Source organism: Notothenia rossii (assembly GCF_949606895.1).
Source record: "Notothenia rossii genome assembly, chromosome: 7".
NCBI lineage: Eukaryota > Metazoa > Chordata > Actinopteri > Perciformes > Nototheniidae > Notothenia > Notothenia rossii.
In genome coordinates, this window is record NC_136905.1 from 4,998,743 (window position 1) to 5,025,363 (window position 26,621).

At 41.3% G+C, this 26,621-nt stretch overlaps 2 protein-coding genes across 2 annotated transcripts in view; one reads left to right on the top strand and one right to left on the bottom strand.

The window, feature by feature from the left end:
• Positions 1 to 1,467: 1,467 nt before the first annotated feature.
• Positions 1,468 to 10,725, bottom strand: dctn3 (dynactin 3 (p22)). The gene is made up of 7 exons (XM_079640058.1): positions 10,538 to 10,725; positions 8,398 to 8,482; positions 6,715 to 6,801; positions 5,690 to 5,773; positions 2,876 to 2,934; positions 2,722 to 2,781; positions 1,468 to 2,202 (listed from the first exon to the last, which is right to left on the bottom strand). The coding sequence occupies exons 1-7, from the start codon at positions 10,637 to 10,639 to the stop codon at positions 2,116 to 2,118; spliced, it is 564 nt and encodes a 187-aa protein (XP_079496184.1). The 5' UTR covers positions 10,640 to 10,725; the 3' UTR covers positions 1,468 to 2,115.
• A 736-nt stretch (positions 10,726 to 11,461) lies between these two features.
• Positions 11,462 to 26,621, top strand: part of atg5 (ATG5 autophagy related 5 homolog) — a 49,189-nt gene continuing 34,029 nt past the window's right edge. Inside the window, exons 1-5 of the mRNA XM_079640032.1 lie at positions 11,462 to 11,589; positions 12,463 to 12,645; positions 15,624 to 15,751; positions 21,426 to 21,504; positions 23,067 to 23,229. Coding sequence (XP_079496158.1) covers positions 12,538 to 12,645; positions 15,624 to 15,751; positions 21,426 to 21,504; positions 23,067 to 23,229 — 478 coding nt within the window. The 5' untranslated portion in view covers positions 11,462 to 11,589; positions 12,463 to 12,537. The remainder of the gene's footprint in view (positions 11,590 to 12,462; positions 12,646 to 15,623; positions 15,752 to 21,425; positions 21,505 to 23,066; positions 23,230 to 26,621) is intronic.

Below are 26,621 nucleotides of genomic sequence, written 5' to 3' on the forward strand. Positions count from 1 at the left end.
CCTCTCAATCAGTGATCGGGGGCGTCACTCCCCAGCTTAACCAATCACTTCGCTCTAATCTCACAAGCCTATCATAAGGCTCCGCTAACCCTTTAAAATCCGCTCTCCCTTCTGACCTTCTTAATCCAGGGTCAAGCTAAGCCCCTCCCCTTCAGGCCGACCCCAACTATCCATTCACCACCACCAGGGTCAAGCTAAGCCCCTCCCCTTCAGGCCGACCCCAACTATCCATTCACCACCACCAGGGTCAAGCTAAGCCCCTCCCCTTCAGGCCGACCCCAACTATCCATTCACCACCACCAGGGTCAAGCTAAGCCCCTCCCCTTCAGGCCGACCCCAACTATCCATTCACCACCACCAGGGTCAAGCTAAGCCCCTCCCCTTCAGACCGATCCCAACTATCCATTCACCACCACCAGGGTCAAGCTAAGCCCCTCCCCTTCAGACTGAATACCGTTATACAAGCATTTTGTACCAGTACTTTTCACACGTAGACTCTTGCAGGCCAGAGTAGTTGGAGTGAGTCAACAACAACAAAAAGACATATCTGAGAAGAGATCAGGAAGAACAGAAAGAGGAAAAGGAGAAGAGAGTTCACTGAAGAAACCAGGAGGGTCAGAGCAGGAGGAAGAGGAGGAGATGAAGACATTAGTGAAGAAGAGGAAATGTATGTGAGGAATACAGATGAAGTGTCAGAAAGAGGGACAAGATCAGGAGGCAGATGAGACTCCAGCTGGACCACATGGTACGTTTTTATTCTCCTTGCATATTCCATCACAGCAGCATCTAGCCGCTCTTAGTATTGACACATATTGAAATGTGGTGCAGCACAGCTCACCTTCAGCTCTCTGAAGAGATGGGTGATGTCATTTGTGTACTTCATTATAACTAAGTACTTGTACTGTACTTACAGTAAACATAATTCTGGGTATCATGAGTACTTCCTGCTGTTTTATACCATATGTTAGTTTGTGTGTCTGAACACCTTGTTTCTCTTGTGCATTAAGAACACTTGTGTTAGGCCATGATTTAACGATACATAGGTTTTATATAGTATAAAATACCAAGTGCTGTCCGCCCTCCTATGCCACCCAGGCATGACCTCTTGCCCCCCCTTTGCCACCCCATGTAAAATGTTCTAGAACCGCCACTGCATAGCAGTACAGATAAATGTGGGCTCACTATTTGGCAAGCAACCGGTCACAGTTGCCCTGTTTATCTCATGTCTTATAAAAGCTTATTAATGATTTATAAAGTGTTCACAAACTAATTAATTAATTACAAACTATTCGTAAACCCTTTATAAGGATAGTCTTATTGTAAAGTGGTACCCATGTGTCTTCTCAGTGTTAATATAACAGGTCTTTCAGTCCTCAGATACACTCCTCTTGTAATCATCACAGCTGTTTGCAACTGATGGACATAGTTTATAGACGCATGACAGACAGCACACACACAACGGAGAAGTCAAAGGAAAAAAAGAAATATTTATTGTGTTAACCACAATGATGTATTATGAAACCAAACATATGGAACATTTTAAAACCAGAATATTGGACAGAATAATTAAGCTTCTTTCGTTTTTACAAATCATGTCAGGAGGCATGTTGAGGGAACATCTAAAGACTTGAAGGGGGTGTGAGGATGGATGTGTGTGTGTGTGTGTGTGTGTGTGTGTGTGTGTGTGTGTGTGTGTGTGTGTGTGTGTGTGTGTGTGTGTGTGTGTCTTGTGACTTGCATTAGAGAAGCATCGAGGAACGTATTACACATCGAGTCAATATGCAAGCATGACAAACTTTATTGTCTGAAAATAAATAACCGAGCCAGACGTCACGTGATGGGAGCTCCTGACGACTGATGAAGAGTCACATGAGACACAGTCCTAACAACAATTTGGAGAACTGTGTGAAAGCTCTGGATTGGAGAATTTTCTAAAATGAACAAGGTAATGTTTCAATGTGTTGTTGCCTGACTCAATAACATTTTGTTTACAGAACGATGAGCAGTTTGAAAAGGTGAAATGTTAGGATCTGTGAAGCTCCCGCCACAGTGCCGACTTCTTCTTCATCATCACCATCAGAAATGTGTGTGTGTGTGTGTGTGTGTGGACAGAAGCTACTCGACAGGTCGAATGCCCTTGGCCTCCTCCAGGTTCCTCAGGGTCTCGTCCCATTGGGTGAATTGCTTAGAGAGCAGGAACATCTGCCAATCAGAGATCAGTGGTGAGTGGGAGGAGCTTTGTGATATCAAAACGTCGGTGAAACCAAAGACTAAATTACATTACATTACATTACATTGCATTTAGCTGACGCTTTTATCCAAAGCGACTTACAATAAGTGCATTCGACCAGGAAGATACAACCTTTAAGAAAACAGAATCATATAAGTACATCAGGTTTCATAGAGCCAAACATTTCAAGTGCTACTCAACTGGCATTTAGAAAGCCAGCCCTTTATTAGTATATAAGTGCTCTGTAATTTTATCGCTCGAAGTGGAGTCTAAAGAGATGAGTTTTCAGTTTGCGTCGGAAGATGTGTGTGTAAATATGAGCAGCGATCTAAAAAAATATGATTTCGGCATCATAACTATGTTTTTATTCCCACAAGAGAAATTAAAGTACAGGCAAAATGTTGTAGTGACACGTAATTTAGAAAACGTTAACATCAATACTGCCTTTGTCTCGTTGTTGGAATAGAAATATTTTGAAAATAGAAGTGTACCATTTTGTTGTACTCCTCAAAAAGCTTCTTCACTTCCAGGGACTGAGCCTCGGTTTGGTCCTGGGACAGAGACGAACATGGGTCAATGGATAAAACACAGTGAGAGAGACACACATTGAGAAAGATGGAGGGGGGGGGGGGGGGGGGGGGTTACCTGCTCTTTGATGTGGATCTGCGACAGGCGCTGCAGCTTGGTGGCGTGCTCTGGCACATCTGTGAGAAACAGAAACATACAGCTAACACAGAACACACACTCCTGTACAAACACCGCTGCAAAACTACATCACTGAATATTCAGGCTCAGACTTTAAGCAAACAGAAAACCAATTCTGAAGATCTCTCACCAAGAATTTATCTAGTTCTAGAAAAAAAGGTTCTTAAAGGTCACCTATTATGCAAAATCCACTTCTCCATGTCCCTTCTACATCAACATGTGTCCCCTCTTCTCCATGTCTCTTCTGCATCAACATGTGTCCCCTCTTCTTCATGTCTCTTCTACATCAACATGTGTCCCCTCTTCTTCATGTCTCTTCTACATCAACATGTGTCCCCTCTTCTCCATGTCTCTTCTACATCAGCATGTGTCCCCTCTTCTTCATGTCTCTTCTTCATCAACGTGTGTCCCCTCTTCTCCATGTCTCTTCTACATCAACATGTGTCCCCTCTTCTCCATGTCTATTCTACATCAACATGTGTCCCCTCTTCTTCATGTCTCTTCTACATCAACATGTGTCCCCTCTTCTCCATGTCTCTTCTACATCAACATGTGTCCCCTCTTCTCCATGTCTCTTCTACATCAACATGTGTCCCCTCTTCTTCATGTCTCTTCTACATCAACATGTGTCCCCTCTTCTTCATGTCTCTTCTACATCAACATGTGTCCCCTCTTCTTCATGTCTCTTCTACATCAACATGTGTCCCCTCTTCTCCATGTCTCTTCTACATCAACCTGTGTCCCCTCTTCTCCATGGCTCTTCTACATCAACATGTGTCCCCTCTTCTTCATGTCTCTTCTACATCAACATGTGTCCCCTCTTCTCCATGTCTCTTCTACATCAACATGTGTCCCCTCCTCTCCATGTCTCTTCTACATCAACATGTGTCCCCTCTTCTTCATGGCTCTTCTACATCAACATGTGTCCCCTCTTCTCCATGTCTCTTCTACATCAACATGTGTCCCCTCTTCTCCATGTCTCTTCTACATCAACATGTTTCCCCTCTTCTTCATGTCTCTTCTACATCAACATGTGTCCCCTCTTCTTCATGTCTCTTCTACATCAACATGTGTCCCCTCTTCTTCATGTCTCTTCTACATCAACATGTGTCCCCTCTTCTTCATGTCTCTTCTACATCAACATGTGTCCCCTCTTCTTCATGTCTCTTCTACATCAACATGTGTCCCCTCTTCTCCATGTCTCTTCTACATCAACATGTGTCCCCTCTTCTTCATGTCTCTTCTACATCAACATGTGTCCCCTCTTCTTCATGTCTCTTCTACATCAACATGTGTCCCCTCTTCTTCATGTCCCTTCTACATCAACATGTGTCCCCTCTTCTTCATGTCTCTTCTACATCAACATGTGTCCCCTCTTCTTCATGTCTCTTCTACATCAACATGTGTCCCCTCTTCTTCATGTCTCTTCTACATCAACATGTGTCCCCTCTTCTCCATGTCTCTTCTACATCAACATGTGTCCCCTCTTCTCCATGTCTCTTCTACATCAACATGTGTCCCCTCTTCTTCATGTCTCTTCTACATCAACATGTGTCCCCTCTTCTTCATGTCTCTTCTACATCAACCTGTGTCCCCTCTTCTTCATGTCTCTTCTACATCAACATGTGTCCCCTCTTCTTCATGTCTCTTCTACATCAATATGTGTCCCCTCTTCTCCATGTCTCTTCTACATCAACATGTGTCCCCTCTTCTTCATGTCTCTTCTACATCAACATGTGTCCCCTCTTCTCCATGTCTCTTCTACATCAACATGTGTCCCCTCTTCTTCATGTCTCTTCTACATCAATATGTGTCCCCTCTTCTTCATGTCTCTTCTACATCAACATGTGTCCCCTCTTCTTCATGTCTCTTCTACATCAATATGTGTCCCCTCTTCTCCATGTCTCTTCTACATCAACATGTGTCCCCTCTTCTTCATGTCTCTTCTACATCAACATGTGTCCCCTCTTCTTCATGTCTCTTCTACATCAACATGTGTCCCCTCTTCTTCATGTCTCTTCTACATCAATATGTGTCCCCTCTTCTTCATGTCTCTTCTACATCAACATGTGTCCCCTCTGTGGAAAGAAACTCTGAAAGTTTCAGGAACAAAGATTCTCTCTCTTTTTGATCCATTTCTATAAAAACCTGTCTGAAAATGAGCTGATCAGATTTTGGCCACTTTATGATGTCATAACGATGTATTGTCTTGAGTAACCATTAGCCAATCAGCAACCAAGGTACCCCCCCCCCCACCTTATCACCTGAATCTACTCCTAGAGCACCATCAGCCGCTTTCACACCAAGTACTTTGTCAGCACTTAGTTCTCATGAACTAAGTTCTCTTTTTGGTGTGAACGCAAAATCCCGGGAACTATCGGAACTAAACGGGAAAAGTGCTCCGGTGGGAAAGCGCCTATAGTGTTCTTTGTAACCAAATGTCTCTCAGAGGGGCGTGGGGAGGGGCTCCTTATTTTCATCTAAAGTAACAGACAGAGAATCAGCACTTTGGAAACAGAGGGGATTGTGGGATGCTGAAATGATCTGTTTGGTGTTTCAGCCAATCAGAGACAGGTTCTTTATATATATCTGAGACCTGTGATATATTGATGAAAAACAGTATAATAGGGGACCTTTAAGGAAAGGGAGAAAGTGGCATCGTAGGTCACATGCCCGGACGCTGACGACAGGAGACAGTGGCACGCAGATGTTGTGTTTTCCGTGCTCTGCTCAGTGTCTTGCAGGTGAACTCACCTCTGATGTAGTTGCTGTCCAGCAGAGGCTGCAAGGTGCTGACCTGCTCCAGCAAAGTAGCCTGGGTAAGCAGGAAGTCCTCCTCTGTGCAGACAAACATACACAACAGCATCACAGGGAGAACCGAAACAGATGTGAGTCTTCTATAGGTCTGCACAATTCATCGCATTTATATCAGAATCACAATTTGGACTCGTGCAATACCCAAATCACAGGAAGTGCAAAAATAGGTAAAGGATAAATATGTGTGTGACGGAGCGGTTCACAGAGTGACTGACTCCGCCACTGACAGCCGACACACACACACACCAAACATTTCCTGCTCTCTTCCGTCAAAAGGAACCATGACATTTATTATTTAGTGTGCGTTTGTTAATTTGTTAAATGATTATGAGTTATTATGAGTGGTGGTTAACCTGTTTACGTTTGAGTCTGATTTTTTATGTAGAAATGTGGTTTGAGTTGATTGTGTCACCTGTGGACGGTGAGCCTGTGGGAGGGGCCATGGGATCAAAAGGGACGGTGTTGGTTCCTTGTGGATGATTAGTTAGGCCTGTGTCACTCTGACGAATGTTGCAATAAGGCAACAGCTGGGACATGTTTGGAGGTGGGTTGCAGAGAAGGCAACCCAGAGCATGTTTACTCTGATGAGTGGTGGACGGTCTGTTTGTGGAGTTTTATTTTGTTGTCTAACTTATACTCTTTCGTTATTTTATTTTTGCTGCCGTTAATAAAGTATTTTTTAAGCTCAAGCCAACCGACTAGGCCAGTGTTTTTTGAACGGACAATTGAACCCCGTCACAATGTGAAATATCTGAATGAAGTATTGTGGAGCTGAAGAGAAGTCCTGGTAATGTACGTAATACAAAACCTTTTAAGAAATCATTACATGTAAGGCCTTAACACATTTCAAAGAATGTTGTCTTTATATGCAATAAATGAATCCAATGCAAAGCCTAAAATAAATACACATTTGTAAACAGATGTTATGTTTCGGTAATGTATCCTGTCCTCCTTGTTCTTACCAGCCAGGATGAACTCCAGCTTCATGGCGTCAGGGACAGTGATGTGGTCGGTGAACTGAGGGTCCAGGTACTTCAGGAGGTCCTCAACTGCAACACAACGTCGATAAACATGATCAGACAAAACACACTCTTAGATCTGAACACAGAAGACATACTCAATATTCAAAGGTTTTAGGGTCAGATGCACAAAGCTACTCTGTAGAAATGGCAATGAAATTATTCTGACCTGAGCTCCTCCCACAATGCAACATATATAATCAAATACAACAATACCAAATAAAAAATGGTGCAAAAAAATGTAAATAGAATATGATATGTACAAGAACAGAATATGAAATAAAATAATGTACATTAAGACGAATTAAATACGGTTTAGCGTTGATAACTATTTATATAAATTAGTAGATTGCAAGACGACAACAGGAATGTTTATCGAGGCACTTCACAGAGCTCAGGTGTTTATCAGTCTTATGGCCTGTGGGATAAAACTGACCCTGAGTCGGTTGAATACTGCAAGCAATGTGGAGGCATTTATCATTTTAGCACAGGATTTTGATGTCTTTAGTGTTCAGCGGGAATATTAGGGGTCCCTTCTAGTCAGTACTTAAAGGTCTTCTATTATACTGTTTTTCATCAATATATCACAGGTCTCAGATATATACAGAGCCTGTCTCTGATTGGCTGAAACACCAAACAGCTCATTGCAGCATTACCCATAATCCCCTCTGTTTCAGCCCTGTTTCCAAAGTGCTGATTCTCTGTCTGTTACTTTAGATGAAAATAAGGAGCCCCTCCCCACGCCCCTCTGAGAGAGATTTGGTTACAAAGAACTCAATGGTGCTCTAGAGGAGATTCAGGTGATAAGGGGGGGGGGGGTTACCTTGGTTGCTGATTGGCTAATGGTTACTCAAGCCAAAACATCGTTATGACATCATAAAGTGGCCAAAATCTGATCAGCTCATTTTCAGACAGGTTTTTATAGAAATGGATCAAAAAGAGAGAGAATCTTTGTTCCTGAAACTTTCAGAGTCTCTTTCCACAGAGGGGACACATGTTGATGTAGAAGAGACATGAAGAAGAGGGGACACATGTTGATGTAGAAGAGACATGAAGAAGAGGGGACACATGTTGATGTAGAAGAGACATGAAGAAGAGGGGACACATGTTGATGTAGAAGAGACATGAAGAAGAGGGGACACATGTTGATGTAGAAGAGACATGAAGAAGAGGGGACACATGTTGATGTAGAAGAGACATGAAGAAGAGGGGACACATGTTGATGTAGAAGAGACATGAAGAAGAGGGGACACACGTTGATGTAGAAGAGACATGAAGAAGAGGGGACAGATGTTGATGTAGAAGAGACATGAAGAAGAGGGGACAGATGTTGATGTAGAAGAGACATGGAGAAGAGGGGACACATGTTGATGTAGAAGAGACATGAAGAAGTAGATTTTGCATAATAGGTGAACTTTAAGGCTCACATCACATCGTTCTCTTCCCTCCCTCTACCCATGTCAACTATCTCTCTGCCAATCAGATAAAATGCCAAGATCAACGTCAATCAATATTGTATCTAAATAGTGTTGCAGTGACTCAGAGTAACTTGAATAGTAACTACATTGATATGCATAAATAAGGTCACAACAGGCTGTAATCCAGACACCCCACAGCGTGACTCACTCTTCTTGTGCAGGATCTTCACTCGCTCCCTCTTGTTGGCCGTGTTGGTCAGACCCGCCTGAATCCGGGCCAAAGACTCAGCACACTGCAGGATACAATACATGTATTAGATTTAACAATAAGGATTACCAAGGTAGGTATAGGAAAGGCGTTACATTTTTTACAATTCTTCTTCATCACTTTCTTCTCTGATTTGTGCAATGTGTGGTGCTACAGTATACTGACACACCGCAACAACCAAACAAACAAGTTCAGGATGATATACAGAGCATGCTTGATGCACTTTCTTCTCCGATTTGCCCTGTGTCGTGCCTTTTGGGACTAAAGAGAAGTTGCAGTATCCTGGCAACTGTGGCCGTTTCTCAATCTCGAGGATACTGGCTTCCAAGCCAATATTTCAAGGATGCTACGTCATCGAGTGCCGCTGAAGTATACTGTTCCAATCTCCAGCATACTTGGAATTCCACGAGGCCGCGTCCTTGGTTTGGGGGAAATTTCGAGGCTGCACATGGGTAGACTTCGCGTCCTTCAAATCCCCACAATGCTTTGCGCACGGACCAATTTCAAAAACCCTTGCGGAGAATGGCTGAACCGACGCACCAAAAATGTGTTCCGTGAAAGTAAAGCAAGTTCATAATTAGATAGACATCGTGAGGTATTTATTTTCGGTACAGTTTATGTTGAAACCGTTAGAGAGAGTGGCACACTTGTTAGGCTGTTCCATTCTTCTTCGTTTTCCGAAGCCGTGGCTTGGAAGCATACTGGCTTCGTTTCTGAATGAAGTGACTTGGAAGTACGCGACTTCCAAGCCAGCATCCTCGCGATTGAGAAACACCCAGTATCTCATTTCAGTTTATCTGTTTTTTTTTTTTTATTATGTTTTTTAAATTTTTTATATCAAATGTATTTTGGATGGTAGATGTAAAAAGATAGTCTTTTATATTTGTCTTATCAAATATGACCCACAACGTAAATGAATATTATATATATATATATATATATATATATATATATATATATATATATATATATATAGTAATAATGATATCATCTATTTATAATTGTAAATGTATATTGTATGTAGACATACATTTAGATATACATTTTTGTTTAAATAAGTGTTAATAATTTTGTTTTTGGGAGAAGAGGTGGGATTAAATAAGTGTACACTTCTTCCCACCCCTTTACGGATGTGTAACTAGGTAAATCATTTGTTTATATATAATTTGTAAGTCAATAATATTTGTGTTCATCAATTTGATAATGCTTAAGTTTGTACAGTTTTATAATTCTCTTGTTTAATTTCATTAATATTATTATTTTTTGTGTTATTGTTTTACACGTTCGATATAATTCCTCTTCGAGTATAACTGAAACGAGCTCAATTTGAGACACCAACACAGACAACAGGCACTTCCTCTGACCCTGCAAATACATCTTCGGGGAACTCATCCACTACAAAGCACCTTTGTTAGTTAAGAGTGATCATGATCATATGATGCTTTAAAGAAACACTCCATGCATCGCTCCAAAGGACCAAACCATGTCTGTAGCCAATCTGCTAATAACCTTTTTACAATTAGATCAGTCATGTCTGTTATTGCATAAACCTCAGATTTGTGTTTTAAAAAATTCCTAGAAACCAGTTGGTGACACTCACTTTTATTAGGTATTTAACTAATTATGTATTCCATCTATATGTCAATTTTTGTATCTCGTCAAATCTAGTGGAGAAAAACAGAACAATATTTACTCCTAGTATGAAGAGGAGTAGCAGTAAATAGGTAAATAAAAATGATACACTCAAGTAAAGTAAAAGTGTGTACTTCAAGTGAATGTACCTCTATCTATATATAATATATTCCACCACTGTCGTTTATAAATGTAAAAGCATTGTGGATGACATTCAAGCTCACCTAACAACTATTTAACTAGAACCTTGACAAACTACAGTAACTTGAGTGAACAGTTGTCACAACTCCTAATAAAACGTATTGTTTTACAGTAAATGTTTACAGCATAAAAAGGGCGTTTACTTAAACCTAATGACAAGGCTACCGTTAGCTATGCTAGGCTAACAGCTAGTTAGCTTATTTTCTAGCACTAAAACTTATCACAATATAAAATATTCCAGGCAAACCTTGGCGGGTTTGGCACTTTTGTTTCTTCTCCCTCCGTATATACGACTTTCCAGCGTCTGGAGACGCATTTCCAGGTTATCCGTCTCCAATTGTTTATCCATTCTTGAAGCTAATAGTGGACAAAATCCAAACAAGCCCTTTTTCTTCTTCTTCGTTTCACGGTATTACGGCGGTGGCAGCCAGCGCTCAGCGCGCATTACCGCCACCTACTGTGTGGACCAGAAATACAGTATCTCCCACAAACAATTACAAAATACAATTTGAATGATCTTTTTAACTCAGTTTGTCTTACAAAAATACAGTCTGTGCTGTTTATTAATGTATTAAGCTTAACAGCATTTGGAAACTATAACTGCTACTACATTTTTGATATGACATGTCTTGGTTTCTTCTTTTCTGAGGTTATATAATATTACTGTTTGTACCTACAATCTGCACTTGCACTCTGTTAATACTCTGTCAATACTTACATCTGTATATTGTAGATTTTTTCTCATTCAATGCTCCCTGTATTGTCAGTTTTTATAATATGCACCTTGTATTTATTTATATTTAGCAGATCTTGCATTTCTGGTTGGATACTAACTGCATTTCATTGGCTTGTACCTGTACTTTGCACAATGACAATAAAGTTGAATCTAATCTAATCTAATACAGTAAAAAATATATATATATATATCATTGTGATTGTTTGCACTCTGGTTAGATCCTCTTAATTTCGTTACACTCTGCTTGCAATGACAATAAAGTAATCTAATTTAATCTTCTTGATGTTTATATTTTATAATTGTTTATTTCTACTATTTGTGTTTAATTATGTGCAATGCCTTGTTTCGTTTTCTGATGCTGCAACGAAAAACATGTACATCTTATCTTATCTTATTGTAAACCTACTTGGTAATAAAACCGATTCCGATTCTGACCTGAAGAAGTGTCCGCTAGGAGGCGCTGTTTTCCGGGGGAGCTTTCGGCTGTTTTCCGGTGACAGCAGGGGAATGACAACATCACGGCCCTTCTTCCATTCAAGCTGACTGCAAAACATCGACCAAAAGTAAGATTTCCCCTCATATCACAACCTCTTCTTGGCACACAAGAATAATTTGTTCGTGGACAATACCCACAATACCCAGAAAGCAACAACATTTGTCCATTTAAACAATTGTTCGCTATATTGTCATGCTAACTTAGCTTCCCTAGCTATCAAGCTAACGTCAGTTTCTGCATTACATCTGCGTAGTTTCACAGGCTTTGAGTTTGTTTGGAAGTCTAGCATGTGAGTTGTCGTCTTTTTCTGGACTATAACTGTGTAATAACTGCCCTAGTGAATTAATAACGAAGTATATTGCTTATTTAAAGCAGAATTACTTGAGTCCATGTGCTACTAGCTTATGTTGCACTGCCTGTTTCACTGTGATTTTGGGGTTGTGTGGCTCAAAGTTTCACTAATGTTTGTTGCTCTGTTGTGTTGTTGACACCTGTTTACCTTTCAGAGTGTAGTGCAATACCCAAATAGCAGTAAGCACAACATTAAGTAAATGATAAATACGTGAAATGATGTATTGCGGGGCTGCAGAGGCGTCCTAATCATGTACAGAGACATAATAAAACAATCCTTGTTGGGTACAGATCATCTTAAGAAATACCACCAGGATCATCTTAATATATATTATAAATTAGTTCTATGGACAATGTTTCAATAATGGTCATTCCTTCATATATCATAGTTGCAATATCAGTCAATATAGTCATCATTTATTCCATCCAATATGTATAATAACTCCCCTATCAAATCAGGAAGTATATGGCTTACATAAAGCAGAATTATGAGTCAATGTAACACTAGCCTATGTGTCCCTGTGGTTTCGGGGTCGTTTTGCTCAAAGTTTCACTAATGTTTTTTGCTCTGCTGTGTTGTTAACACCAGGAAGCCGTCTGCCATTGGACTTCAGAGTCTGTCTGTTGAGGGATTTATTCTTTATGAGCCACTGGGAGCAGCAGCATGGCAGATGACAAGGACGTGTTGAGAGACGTTTGGTTCGGCCGGATCCCCACCTGCTTCCTCCTGAACCAGGATGAGGTTACCGAGAGAGAGGCCGAGCCCTACTATGTAAGAGCTGTTACCTCCTGACTTCACATTGACGCAAAACCTGACCCACAATTTGACTTTTGCTTTTGCCTGTGACTAATTCCAGAACTCACTTACCTCCTAAAAGCCCCATCTGAAACTACAGCTCAGTATTTGACATCACTATGTAAGAATGAAAACAGAGACATAGCGGGTGACTTAGATAAGAAAAAGAAAAGAAACAAACCCTATCTCCATATCAGCGCGACTTATTGGAATGTTCAAGCTCACTTAAAAAAAGACAGAGAAATAGTACAAATAGTAAAGCCACCTAGTCACAAAGCACATACAACATTAAACAAATCACAATACAGATGCCAAGCATAACATCCTTACCCATAACATCATCTTAAAATAATCAAACACATTACAACAGGAGGCATAACAACAGCCGGTGTTTCTCGTGAGTGTCCCGGGAAACAAACACAATACACACAAATGCAAAATTACACAGACACACACACACACACACACACACACACACACACACTCACTCACTCACTCACTCACACTCTCTCTCTCTCTCTCTCTCTCTCTCTCTCTCTCTCTCTCTCTCTCTCACACACACACACACACACACACACACACACACACAAACTCTCTCTCTCTATCTCTCTCACACACATACAGACAGACACTCTCTCAAACACAGACACACACACGCACGCACGCACGCACACACACACACACACACACACACACACACACACACACACACACACACTCTCTCTCTCTCTCTCTCTCTCTCTCTCTCTCTCTCTCTCTCTCTCTCTCTCTCTCTCTCTCTCTCTCTCTCTCTCTCACACACACACACACACACACACACACACACACACACACACACACACACACACACACACACACACACACACACACACAAACTCTCTCTCTCTATCTCTCTCACACACATACAGACACACACACACACACACACACACACACACACTCGCAAGCATCCCCCAGACCAGTAATCCAAACGAAAATATCTTCCCTCCGTAGTATTTTGATCACTTGCCAATAACCAATCAGATCGATGGATTCCAGAGAAGAGGAAACTTTGAAGGCCTTTTTCTCAAAATGATGACTCGGTGACAGTCATTATATAATGTGACATATTTTGCTTAATATTTGGAGTACAATAACAACAACAACAACAACAGCAACAACAACAACAACCTTGATATCATTAGAAAGCTAGGACTCTCCTCTTTCCAGCAGTGTATACAACTCAAAATGTGTCTTCGGGTTTATTCAACCTGCAGTGATATGTTTGTAGTGTTATGGAGGCAGACGTGAATATGTTCTGCTCTGGCACCTGGATGTTATGATCTTAATGATTCTTTTAAAGAAGACGTAGGGAAATGAAAAGATGTTTAGCCAGAGTCTTCCTTAACAGATGTCACAGATCACATCCTAAAAATGCTAGATGTAGTTGGCACGTATTTATCCATGTCTCCTGACATGTCGCAAAACCAAAATGTTAAAAGACATTTTATTATCTTGTAGGGTTGGAATCACCAGGCTCCCCACGATACGGTACTATCGCGATACTTAAGTATGCTAAGTATTGCGATACGATATATTGCGATATTGCAAATCATATCCATTACCGTCTTCCCTTCCTGGTTAAAAAATGTATTTGCAATTTGAATAGTTTATGTAAATAACACAATTTGTGTTATTAGAACTTGAAAAGGACATGACATCGTTGTTTTTGTTACTTTCATTGCAATTGTATACATGTTTTACGTAACTTCCTGTTTTATATCCGATCATCTTTCGGAGGGATACGCTACAGTTTCTATAAAAAACAAATCGTTTTCTTGAGGTTTTGTTGTCCCCCCATTTCATGGTGGAGCAGGTTGTCACAAATCACAAGACACGTTATCCAGTTTTTAATCCACAGGGAAAAGTCAATCCTGCTAAGAACAGATTAGATTAGAGATGTCCCGCCCCTTAGCCTATCACGTCAATGTGTTGGAGCGCTAGCCAATAGAAGCACGAGTGTTACATAGTGATGTCTTTATGCTATAACAAAGGAGCCCAATGGAGGCGTTACAGACGGGGGGGGGGGGTGGGGGGGGGAGTGTTTGGCAGAGAAACTGCCTCTGATTTGATCCTCTGCAGACCATTTACATGCACTAAAACCTACAGAACACACTACAAGAAAGGGGACACACCAAAAAAACATGCTAGTGCCATATGATTTAGCACACCTCAGCTGCAAACACACTTATAACAGAAAGACACACAGGTTTTCCTACTAGTTCATGTTTGCATCACCAGCAGGGCTTACAACGTTTGATTATATCAGTAAAAAGGTTCGTCTGTAGCTGATAAACGAACATATAAAATAACCAAAGAAGCTCCATAGATCCACCTGACACAATACGTCTAAGAGCAGCATTAATCACAGTTTCAATGAACACACTGTGCACAGCCACGTCCACTGATTGCAGCTCTCTTACACAGTGACGTCAACACTTAGAAAAACATCACTCGTCTTCAATATCAGGATCCATGTATTTATTATCCTTGCAAGAATGGAAGTAGTCATCACACACAGGGCTGCGTTGGATAAATAGTTCCCAGAGTAGAGTCTTTGATATGCTTATATACAAGAGAGGGTGTTACAGTCAACAAGATGTCAGAATACCTGTTCAACTGACGTTAGTTCAGATTAGCTAAGGCCTGCGTAGGCAATAAACATGACAGTCATATGTCTATCTCTCTAGGGGCTGTGTCATCATGCCATTCGTAGGAACATAGCTATCATGACTTCAACACCGCGTCATCCATGTAGTCAGACATCCGGCTCCGTACACAGCTACGTAGGGCCTCTGTTATCATGTGCTACTCTGATACAGAAGGAACATTCAGTATTTTCCCATCCGTGTTCATAGTTTGTTTTTATGTGATTATTATGAACCGGTGTCTTCCTCTTCTGTGGTCCCGCTCAGCTGCTGTTACCCAGGGTGAGCTACCTGACTCTGGTCACAGACAAAGTGAAGAAACACTTCCACAAAGTAATAAGGACCGATGACGCCGAGGAGATGTGGTTCGAGTATGAAGGGACGCCGCTGAAATGGTGAGTGAAGCGTTGTTGGATGAACTGGTTTTGCTATTTCTCCAAGGGCCTGTATCATGAGTTCAATCAGGAGAGACGTGATGTTTATTACACGGACACATAATATGAAGGAATAGTGATTGATGGATTAAAACAAGTGAATGGAAAGGTGTTTGGCGATTAGGCCCCGGTTTGCAGGATGATCATTCGGGAGGGGAAAACCGCTCCGATGAACCCCCCGGGGTCTAGACACTGGTCTGAAGGGAGAAGGTTTTTAGCTTGGCCCTGTATTAGGAGACAGGAGGCGAAGGGGTGGAGGAGGGTTGCGCGTTGACACCTGAAATGACAACTGACGGAGAGGGAAGAGCAGATTTAAAGGGGTTAGCGGGTTCGATGATTGGCTAGCCGGGGAGTAACGCCCCTGATCACTTAATGAGAGAGGGGAGGGTATTGAAGTGACGTGTAACACCAGAGGATATTGGTCTTCCTGATTGAAATTGCGCTGAGCTACATTTAATGCACTGGTGGTGTTCTGAATAGGCAAGCTTATTTATATAGCGGATTTCCATTTAACATACAAAGAAACATTTAAAACCACTCAGTAAAAAGCCAAGATTATACAAAATGTAAGTAAGCTAAAAGAGAATAAGACAGGTAATAAATACAAGAGTGAAAGTAACAGTGCAGAGTAAGGTAGGACTCATTGTTTGGTTTAATAAAAAGGCAGCTGTAAATTCTTCAGTCTTGATTTAAAGAAGGGAGAGATGCAGCGGTCAGTTTGGTCCAGACAATTGGAGCTTAATAGAGTGGTGCAGTGTCGAGTCCTAAAACCAGGAAGTGAGTCAGCATTTCTCCACTTCCTGTTCCCTCGTCTCAGAGCCAATGGGATCTCTCCATAGGATTTTGGAAAATATCTGGAAATAAGGTCTGTGGTTGAGACACATTTAAGAAACGGATCACGTTTTGTTCTACGACATTAAATCCATCAGCAGTGACCCCACTGGTGATTTCTGAAGAGTGGACTTGTCTGAAAAACGATGGTTGTTACCAAGTGGCTGAATAGGACTACAGAGGTTGTCGAGGTCGTTGTACGTCATCACGCCGAACACGTAAACACTCCTCTAAGTTAGTTTGCCCTGTTCTGCTTGAAAGCAAGTCCCTGCCTCCTGCAGACTGTTCAAACAAACGCTTCAACTCGTTCCATTTAGAATCTGTATGTTTGAATATCGATCCTAAGTTGGCGTGACGTTGAAGTCGTGCTGCTGTACTCGGATGTAGTTCCTTTATAGCATAACGTTAGCATTTTGCTTCTGGCCATTAGATTTATGATTAGAAAATTATTAAAGTAGGGTAGACATGTGGAGATTATCCGGCTGAACAAAACGTGCATTTATCAAACAGGTTCGTTTCCACAGACCTGATTTCCAGCTATTTTCCAAAACCCTCTGGAGAAATCCCGTTGCTTTTTTGTCGAGGGAACCAGCAGCTTCCTTCCGGTTGAATATGTCACCCCTGCACCGCTCTATGACTGAACGCTTCCTCTCCATGTTCAGTTTTGACTCTGGGGACAGAAAGAGTATACTACCTTGATCCTAGTTTTAATGTGATGTGCTAATACGCGTGTTTCTCTATATTGGAATTCTCTCATCATGGCTTTTTTTCTATTTTATTCTGATCTCTCTTGTTAAATGTCCTCTGTTAAAATGCTTTCGGGCGGCCCAATCAAACTCTGCCCACCTTATCAAATCCGCACCCCCCTTTTTTCCAAAGATGTAAAATCAGTTTCACTGGAGGTTTAATGCAGTCTCCTTCTTGCTGTACTGCCTCTACTTAACACCCACAAATTGGGGATGCACAATTATTTAAAATCATAAGCCGACTAAGAGCAATATTAAAAACAATTATTTGCTACAAAATGTGTGTAAATATTATTCTGAATGAAGTATTGTTGTGCTACTCAGTTTGTGTTTACAGACAGAGAGATCGAAATTACGTTTCTAACCATCCTGAATGTAGAGAGGAGGGGAGAGGAGAGAGGAGAGTGGGAGGGAGGAGAGAGAGAGGGAGGGGAGAGGGGAGAGGGGAGAGGGGGGAGAGGGGAGAGAGTTCAGTCTCCTGACAGCCTAGAAAATGTATTTGAATTGATTAAAGATATCTTTGTTTGGAACGCACCCCTCCACCACGATCATTTGAAATATGCCTTTCGATGATAATGAGAATATTGATGCTAAAAGGATCAACCTTTCCTTTAATGTGTATCATATCGCAATTGAAATATAAGTGGGAATAATCGCAATTCGTTTTTTTTGTACAGATTGTGCAACAAATGCATTCACATAACCTGCAACTCTTAAGTTAGCGTTAGGGTTAGGGGTAACCATGGACACCTTGTTAGTTTCTCGTTTCAAATAGCAGATATATATACAGCCATAGTACATCATCAGCTTTATTGGAAGAGACTCTAGGTCAATTTTTTAAAAGACATACAACACTCAAATATAAATAAAACAAGGCAGTGATACCAATGTTTCCACAGAGGTGACTGGTATCGTACAGCACTGAGACATGGATTTGAAAGCAGCATAATGACAGAGTTCTGAGAAACATTCAATCGACAGATGAATTTGTACATCAGATTTCTCAAGAGTGCATGGAACGTGTTGACTCGTGCATTACAGAACATTTCACTTTTACTGCACCACCTTGGTTTTCTAAGCAGTATACGCACACAGTCATTATATGCAACCTGGAGCTTCTTGAGGCTCGCCTTCTTAAACTTCAGCCACAAGGGGGCAGTATAGAGAGGAGTGCAATAAGCTCTAAAGAGGTTCACGTTAACCTTATCTGAACACCAAGAGAATTTTCTAGACGACATGTTAGCTTGTATATATAAGACACGCCGCTGTCTATACATGACATCATCATCTTCCTCATCATCATCATCAGCATCAGCCATTTCATCTGTGTTGATGTGTCCCAGATACTCAGTGTTACAGCAAACAGACAGCACCTGCGCTGACAGATAGAATATTGGAAAACCAAGGTTCTTATCCCCTTTAGCTCTGCAGATCATTACAGCGCTCTTCTTAGCATTGTATTTAAAATCAAATTTGACTCCGTAATCAGAACATACATTTAGCAACTGTTGAAATCCAGCACTGCTAGGAGAAACAATAGAGTGCCACAGTGACGCGTCCTAAAACCCGGAGGTAAACTCCTTCCGGTTCTCCATAGGATTTTGGAAAATAGCTGGAAATAAGGTCTGTGGTTGAAACACATCTAAGAGACAGATCACGTTTTGTTCAGCCTGATAATTTCCACATGTCTACCCTACTTTTATAATTTTCTAATCATAAATCTAGTCGCCAGAAGCAAAATGCTAACGTTATGCTATAAAGGAACTCCAGCATGGTCGCTGCTTCGACGTCACGCCAACTTAAGATCCATATTCAAACATACAGATTCTAAAATGGTACGAGTTGAAGCGTTTGTTTGAACAGTCTGCAGGAGGCAGGGACTTGCTTTCAAGCAGAACAGGGGAAACTAACTTAGAGGAGTGGTTACGTGTTCGGCGTGATGACGTACAACGACCTCGACAACTTCTGTAGTCCTATTCAGCCACTTGGTAACAACCATCGTTTTTCAGACACGTCAACTCTTCAGAAATCACCAGTGGGGTCACTGCTGATGGATTTAATGTCGTAGAACAAAACGTGATCTGTCTCTTAAATGTATCTCAACCACAGACCTTATTTCCAGATATTTTCCAACATCCTATGGAGAGATCCCATTGGCTCTGAGACGAGGGAACAGGAAGTGGTGAAATGCTGACTCACTTGCACCACTCTACAGCCAAATAGTCGGCATACATAAGATGGTTTCCAATCCCATTACCAATCACACATCCTGTTTTACAGAGATGCCATCACCAAAACAAAGCACAGATGAAAAAGCAGAAGATTAATATATTCTCACAGGAGAATCAATTTTCCATTTGTATAATTTGTAAAAAACAAATATGCAAGCATTGTAGATACATTTTGAATTCGATTTGGTGGGGAGGATATCATGCGTCTCTTTTTAAAGCAATCCATCACCTTCTTAGTTTCTCATCTGGCTTTTTTTCTCAGAGCTCAACAGTCTGCAGACACACTAGTTCAGCCACAAGGTGTCAGTATTGTAGCACAGATGATGAAAAGGAGCCTGGCTTAGAGAGGCGTTAAACTTCCAGTGAAACACGTTACAGAAAGGTGGCAGCGTTTACAGATATTGAATTATTTGTTGGGTCAAATTATTCAAATGTCAACTGGTTTCATTTCTTGTTTTCATTATAAAAACACTTTAAAAGCATCCCTCCAGCTTCTGGTGATCTGTAATGGGAGTTTGACATCAGGTTTAAAATGACAGATATGTTCCACATTGGTTTGTTGGCTTTTAGGGGAACTAGACTTCAAAGACTAACATGATTTGAGGGTGTGATGACAAAAAGCTGCTCTTTCCTGTTGGCTGAAACACAGGAAGTGACAGGGAGTGAAACGTCAACCGTCAACAACCTCAGAAGACCACAAAAAAGACGCCAGTTATGTCCTTTGGCTCTTTAAATCTTAGAGACAGTTACAATTAAACTTAGACATCATCAAATGTTTTCATTAATATTATTTTTTTCTTTTTAATGTAAAAAAACTCTGCATTCAGATTTGAGGCATAAGATTAGACTTGTCTTTTTGTATTGTTTTATTCGTACTGCACCAAAGAAATGAGTTTGACATTTTAGATACAATTTTTACAAAACACATACTGTTGTTAAACATGTGTTACAATAGTAAGTAACGTTATTTCATCCCACAGGCCATCAGACTGTTAAACACCTGAACTTTTGAAAGAACATCCATAACATTCATCTGTTTGCAACTTTGCAAACCCCCCAAAAAACAATTTATCTAATATATCATATTCCAATAGGCTATTCTTGCACTATTTCTATTATATTCTATTATATTCTATTCTATTTGTATTGACTTGCACTATTCTATCTGTGTTATTGTGTTGCACTGTTGACTTCAGATGTTCATTGTCATAACCAGGTGCGGAATTGGACTAAAAATCGGCGCGGGACTCTCGACCGGCCCACTTCAATACCGCTAGTAATTTGGGGGGCTGCTAGTGACTTATCCGACCGGCCCACCACGGTACCGCAAGTAAATACCGCTAGTAAATAGTCAATGGGGGGTTCTAGTGACTTTAAAGGACTTATCCGACCGGCCCATTTCACTACCAGCCCACATTGCCCGATTGGCCCACATTGTCCGACCGGCCCACTTCACTACCGGCCCACATTGTCCGACTGGCCCACATTGTCCGACCGGCCCACTTCACTACCGGCCCACATTGCCCGACTGGCCCACATTGTCCGACCGGCCCACTTCACTACCGGCCCACATTGCCCGACTGGCCCACATTGTCCGACCGGCCCACTTCAGTACCGGCCCACATTGCCCGACTGGCCCACTTCAGTACCGGCCCATCGGGATTCGTCCCGAACGTCCCGATGGCCGGTCCGCCACTGGTCATAACTACACTGTAGCTATGAACACATGACAATAAAAGCCTTGAATCCCCCTTGAATCCTCCTTGAATCCTTGAATCCTACTTGAATCCTTGAATACTACTTCCTGTTTGTGTTTTCCCTTGACAGGCACTATCCAATTGGAGTCCTGTTTGACCTCCATGCATCTAACACTGTCTTACCCTGGAGCATCACTGTGCACTTTAAGGTGAGTGTTCATGCACAGCTTCCACAAGAATATATCACTTTTTTTAATCTGTAAATTGTACGTATTTTATGTTTGAAATGTATACTACATTTAGAAAGGTGAATGCTGCAAAGCTCCACAGTTTAATGTGTAGATTAGATTAGATAGAACTTTATTAATCCCGAAGGAAACTCTTTTTGCCAGGTTGCTCCAAAAATACAATACAGATACATCTTAATAAAAGTATGCGATGTACAATAGCTCAATATAGAAAGTAAGTAACGTATTACAGTGCCGCCGTAGAGAATAGGTAGCAGCCTGTGGCAGTGACGAGTCATTTGGTGACAAGTCATATTGCACATTCAAGTAAAATACTAAATATCAAATACTAAAAACAACTAATTTCTCATCGTACTAAATAAAATGAGGTTAAATATTAAATATTAAAACTGCAGATGTGCTCCTCGGTGCTCGCAGTCTGCTGTAAAGGGGCTCTGATAGGCTTCCAGAGTGGCATGCATGGGGTGAGAGTTATTGTCCTTGATGCTGAGCAGTCTCCTCAGCATCCTCCTCTCTGACACCTCTAGCAGAGGCTCAAGCTCTACTCCCAGGGCCGAACCACCCTGATGAGCTTATTGAGTCTATTGGCGTCCGTTGCCTTCAGCCTGCTGCCCCAGCACACTACAATATGACGCTTGCTACCACGAGTCATAGGACATGCTGCGGATGTTCTATGACTCGGTGGCAGCAAGCGTCATATTGTACGCGGTCGATATGCATTGGAAAGTCGGATATGGGAAGAAACCCGCAGAGAATTTCTGCTAACTCGGCTAACTGCTTTCGGTGTCTTTACTGACATAAGCAGCTCAAACAAAGTGAGCATATTCCTGATGAAGGAAGTGGAACATTTACAGACAAAAGTCCTGATATTTCCCTCAGGAGTTAGAGCAGATAAATCCACTGTTAAAAGTAGAATGAATATCAAATACAAATAATAATGCATTTCATATATTCAACACTTTTCTTAGTACTCAAAGATTGTTGATTGTTGAGTGTGTACCTGACTTCGGACAATTCGCCCAGCCAATCAGAACTGGGGCACTTTTTTCCCCCAGGAGAGTACCACCTCTCAGCAGGCACTAAAAATGGGGGTACTAAGTCCTCTTTTTGGTGGGAACGCGACATGAGGGGTACTTACGGAATTAAAGGGGAAAAGTACGGGTAAAAGTACTCCGGTGTGAACGCGGCTATTGTGTTCTTTTTAACCAAATCTCTCTCAGAGGGGCGTGGGGAGGGGCTCCTTATTTTCATCTAAAGTAACAGACAGAGATTCAGCACTTTGGAAACAGGGCTGAAACAGAGGGGATTATGGGTAATGCTGCAATGATCTGTTTGGTGTTTCAGCCAATCAGAGACAGGCTCTGTAGACCTCTGATCTGAGACCTGTGATATATTGATGAAAAACAGTTTAATACGGGACTTTTAATGTCTGCCAGCTTTTGTTGGAGCCTTTCTGCACCAATTGGCCCACGAAGAACTAAAAAGAGAATCTTAAAATAATTATTTTCTTCTGCATGTGTCAGAATTTCCCGGAGCGTGACCTGCTGCACTGCCCGTCCCACTCTGTGATCGAGGCGCACTTCATGTCCAGCATCAAGGAGGCCGACGCCCTCAAACACAAGAGCCAAGTGGTCAACGACATGCAGAAGAAAGACCACAAGCAGCTGTGGATGGGCCTGCAGAATGGTGAGACACACACACACACACACACACACACACACACACACACACACACACACACACACACACACACACACACACACACACACACACACACACACACACACACACACACACACACACACACACACACACACACACACACACACACACACACACACACACACACTCGTATTTAAGCATCTCTGTGTGAGCATGCTTAAAGGTGAGGAGGGCACGCACACATAAATACACACATGGACTATTCTATAAGCAGCTGTGAATGAGCAGGCTAAAGGATGAGGAGGACACACACACACACACACACACACACACACACACACACACACACACACACACACACACACACACACACACATGAAAAGAAGAAAGACCACAGGCAGCTGTTGGGGAAGTGACACTCATTAACACACAGATGCACACATGTTGTCTCCCTGCTGATCACACTTTTAAGCAGATTTGCACCTGCTTACACACACACACACACACACACACACACACACACACACACACACACACACACACACACACACACACACACACACACACACACACACACACACACACACACACACACACACACACACACACACACACACACACACACACACACACACACACACACACACACACACACACACATCTCCCTCCAGTCTGATAGCAGTCTTTGAAGTCTCCACTTCCAAACGTCTCCCACAGAAACACCCACCAGCTTCTCTTTCCGTTTCCACCCATGTGTCTCGACAGGTTGATTTCCTATTGGCCGCCGGATGTGATTGTGGTGGTTTGTGTAGGTGTAGCTGGGGGGGGGGGGGGTAGACTGGACTGTGATGTGGTAGTAGGTCACTGTGGGGGTCGGGGGTGTTTTTAAGTGTGAGGTTTGAGCTCGTCTTTGAAAAGTAAACTCAAAGCGTGGGGGGAGACTCCTGGAATCACTGCAGGTCAAGTCGATCAGACCATCTGCCCTCTGGGTCAGTTATTTATAAACATGTCACCTTTGTTTTGATCTTTAATTCTCTATGCTATGAATCCCTACGTTACATCTGGGATTCATTAATCAGTTATCAGTCTATGAAGGGTTAACATTGTACATCAGATCTGAAAGCTAAATGTAATGCCTCCAAATGTCTTCCTTTTGGTCCAAAATCAAGAAGCAAAATTAAAAAGTATTACGTTCAAAATTGCGTAACCTGGAAGCAGCAAATATGACATGTTTGCAGGATTTTTGCAGTGACTTAAACAATAATAATACAAATTATACAATAATATTTGTTTGCAACAGTTCCAACAGTCGCCAAAATTCTTAATTAATCTGCTTTAGTTAGTTTATTTGTTGGTTTGGAGCCTGATACAAATATTCATGTTACAAATAGTGTCTATATTCTATTCTATATCTATTAAGGCTTGTTTTAAAAACTCAATATCCCTTAAAAATCACTTTTCCTTCTAAGCTAATATGCTGTTAAGATATAATATATACCATGTGTTTATTATATATTTCACAAACAGCATTGTTTACTAATTGCAATACAAATGATGGTCAGGAAACTGGAAATAACTTGTAGAGTAACTGTTCGTTCTTTGCTTCTGGCACTGACAATGTTTTGAACAAATTTGCAAAACAAATCCTGCAAAACTTCAGAGACTTTTTTGTTACTTTCCCCTGAAACTAGTAGAAGGAGCTCTGACTCATCTGAAAACAAGAGAGAGAACATTATCCATTTCATATTTGACAGATTCTTTAGAGTAGGGGTTCCCCCGAGTGGGGGTCGCGAGATGATTACAAAAGAAAAAGAGAAAATTAAAAAAATGTAATTAATTATTTTCTCCCAATTTTTTTTATTAATTTTTTTGAAACTATTATTATTAATAATAAAGTGTGCGTAGACATTTTTCAGGGGCCGACTAGCCATCTGTATAATTTCCCTGCAACGAGGCAATCCACTAGAGCAGTGTTTTTCAAACCAAGGACCACTTAACCAATAAAAAAACACTCGCGGACCACCGAACTCCACAAATATAAAAAACAATAGGCCTGCTCACCACTCCAAGAGTATATAACAAATTACAGCCTAATAATGACAGCTTAACCTTCTCTATACCGCCTCGCTCACACATTAAATCAACAAGACAAATACAGATTGTATAAGCATTTAGTTCAAATGCGATTTAAAATGCTCTCAGGTTTTACACCTCTTATGAAATGTAGACTACATTTATTACGGAGTTTATGTCCAACAGACTCGCAGATCGTTGGCTACTGAGAGAAATGCAAAATACACCGCATGTAGTACGACACAAACCGACAAAAGACAGTAAAACTTTGGTCGCAGGCCCAAGTTGAACTCTCTGAGGCCTGCACGGTCTAACAACAGCCTCTGATCATCAACACACTTCATGCACTGCTTCATCAGATGCATATATTAGATAATAATCTCAATCTCACTCCTAACATCTAAATCTACTTTCAGCACGGATACATGTTCATGAAATACATCCATTGTTTGTTCTATATGCTTCTTCAAATCCTAAAAAACACATTGTTTTTCTAGGACAGATTACAAATCGCCTGAAAATGGTACAAACAAGTGGCAACATGTTTGACGGAGGTGTTGCGCTGGGCCGTATCGTGCAATCGAAAGTGAAACTTAAGCTCGCTCCCCGACAGGGAGTCACTGAGGCACTGTTATTCTGGGGGTCGCGGGCTGAACGGTTTGGGAACCCCAGCTTTAGAGGAATATACAAAGTGTTTTGAAAGTGCAGGGAGCGGTTCATGCTCGGCAAAACATCAATACATCATTCTGTGATGTGAAATTACATATCGACTAAGGTTTTAAACATGGTAATATTGCATAAGTGTTGTTCACTTGATTTAAAGGATGCATTACAGTTAAGTCAGGCAATTTTCTGATATACCTGACTTCTACCTTGCTTTCACCCACTTTTTATTACACATTATGCATGTGACCATTAAAGAGGGTTTCATCCCTCCGATTCTATCCATCTATCTATTTATCTATCTATCTATCTATCTATCTATCTATCTATCTATCTATCTATCTATCTGTCTATCTATCTATCTATCTATCTATCTATCTATCTATCTATCTATATATCTATCTATCTATCTATCTATCTATCTATCTGTCTGTCTATCTATCTATCTATCTATCTATCTATCTATCTATCTATCTATCTATCTATCTATCTATCTATCTATCTATCTATCTATCTATCTATCTATCTATCTATCTATCTATCTACCTACCTACCTACCTACCTACCTACCTACCTACCTACCTACCTACCTACCTACCTACCTACCTACTAACCTACCTACCTACCTACCTACTAACCTACCTACTAACCTACCTACCTACCTACCTACCTACCTACCT

Excerpts from the sequence above, each read along its gene's own strand:
- dctn3 (XM_079640058.1), bottom strand. The coding sequence starts at position 10,639 with ATGGATAAACAATTGGAGACGGATAACCTGGAAATGCGTCTCCAGACG. Across the intron at positions 8,483-10,537 it reads AAAGTGCCAAACCCGCCAAG|TGTGCTGAGTCTTTGGCCCG; the intron begins GTTTGCCTGGAA and ends TGTATCCTGCAG. Across the intron at positions 2,203-2,721 it reads TTGAGGAGTACAACAAAATG|ATGTTCCTGCTCTCTAAGCA; the intron begins GTACACTTCTAT and ends TCTGATTGGCAG.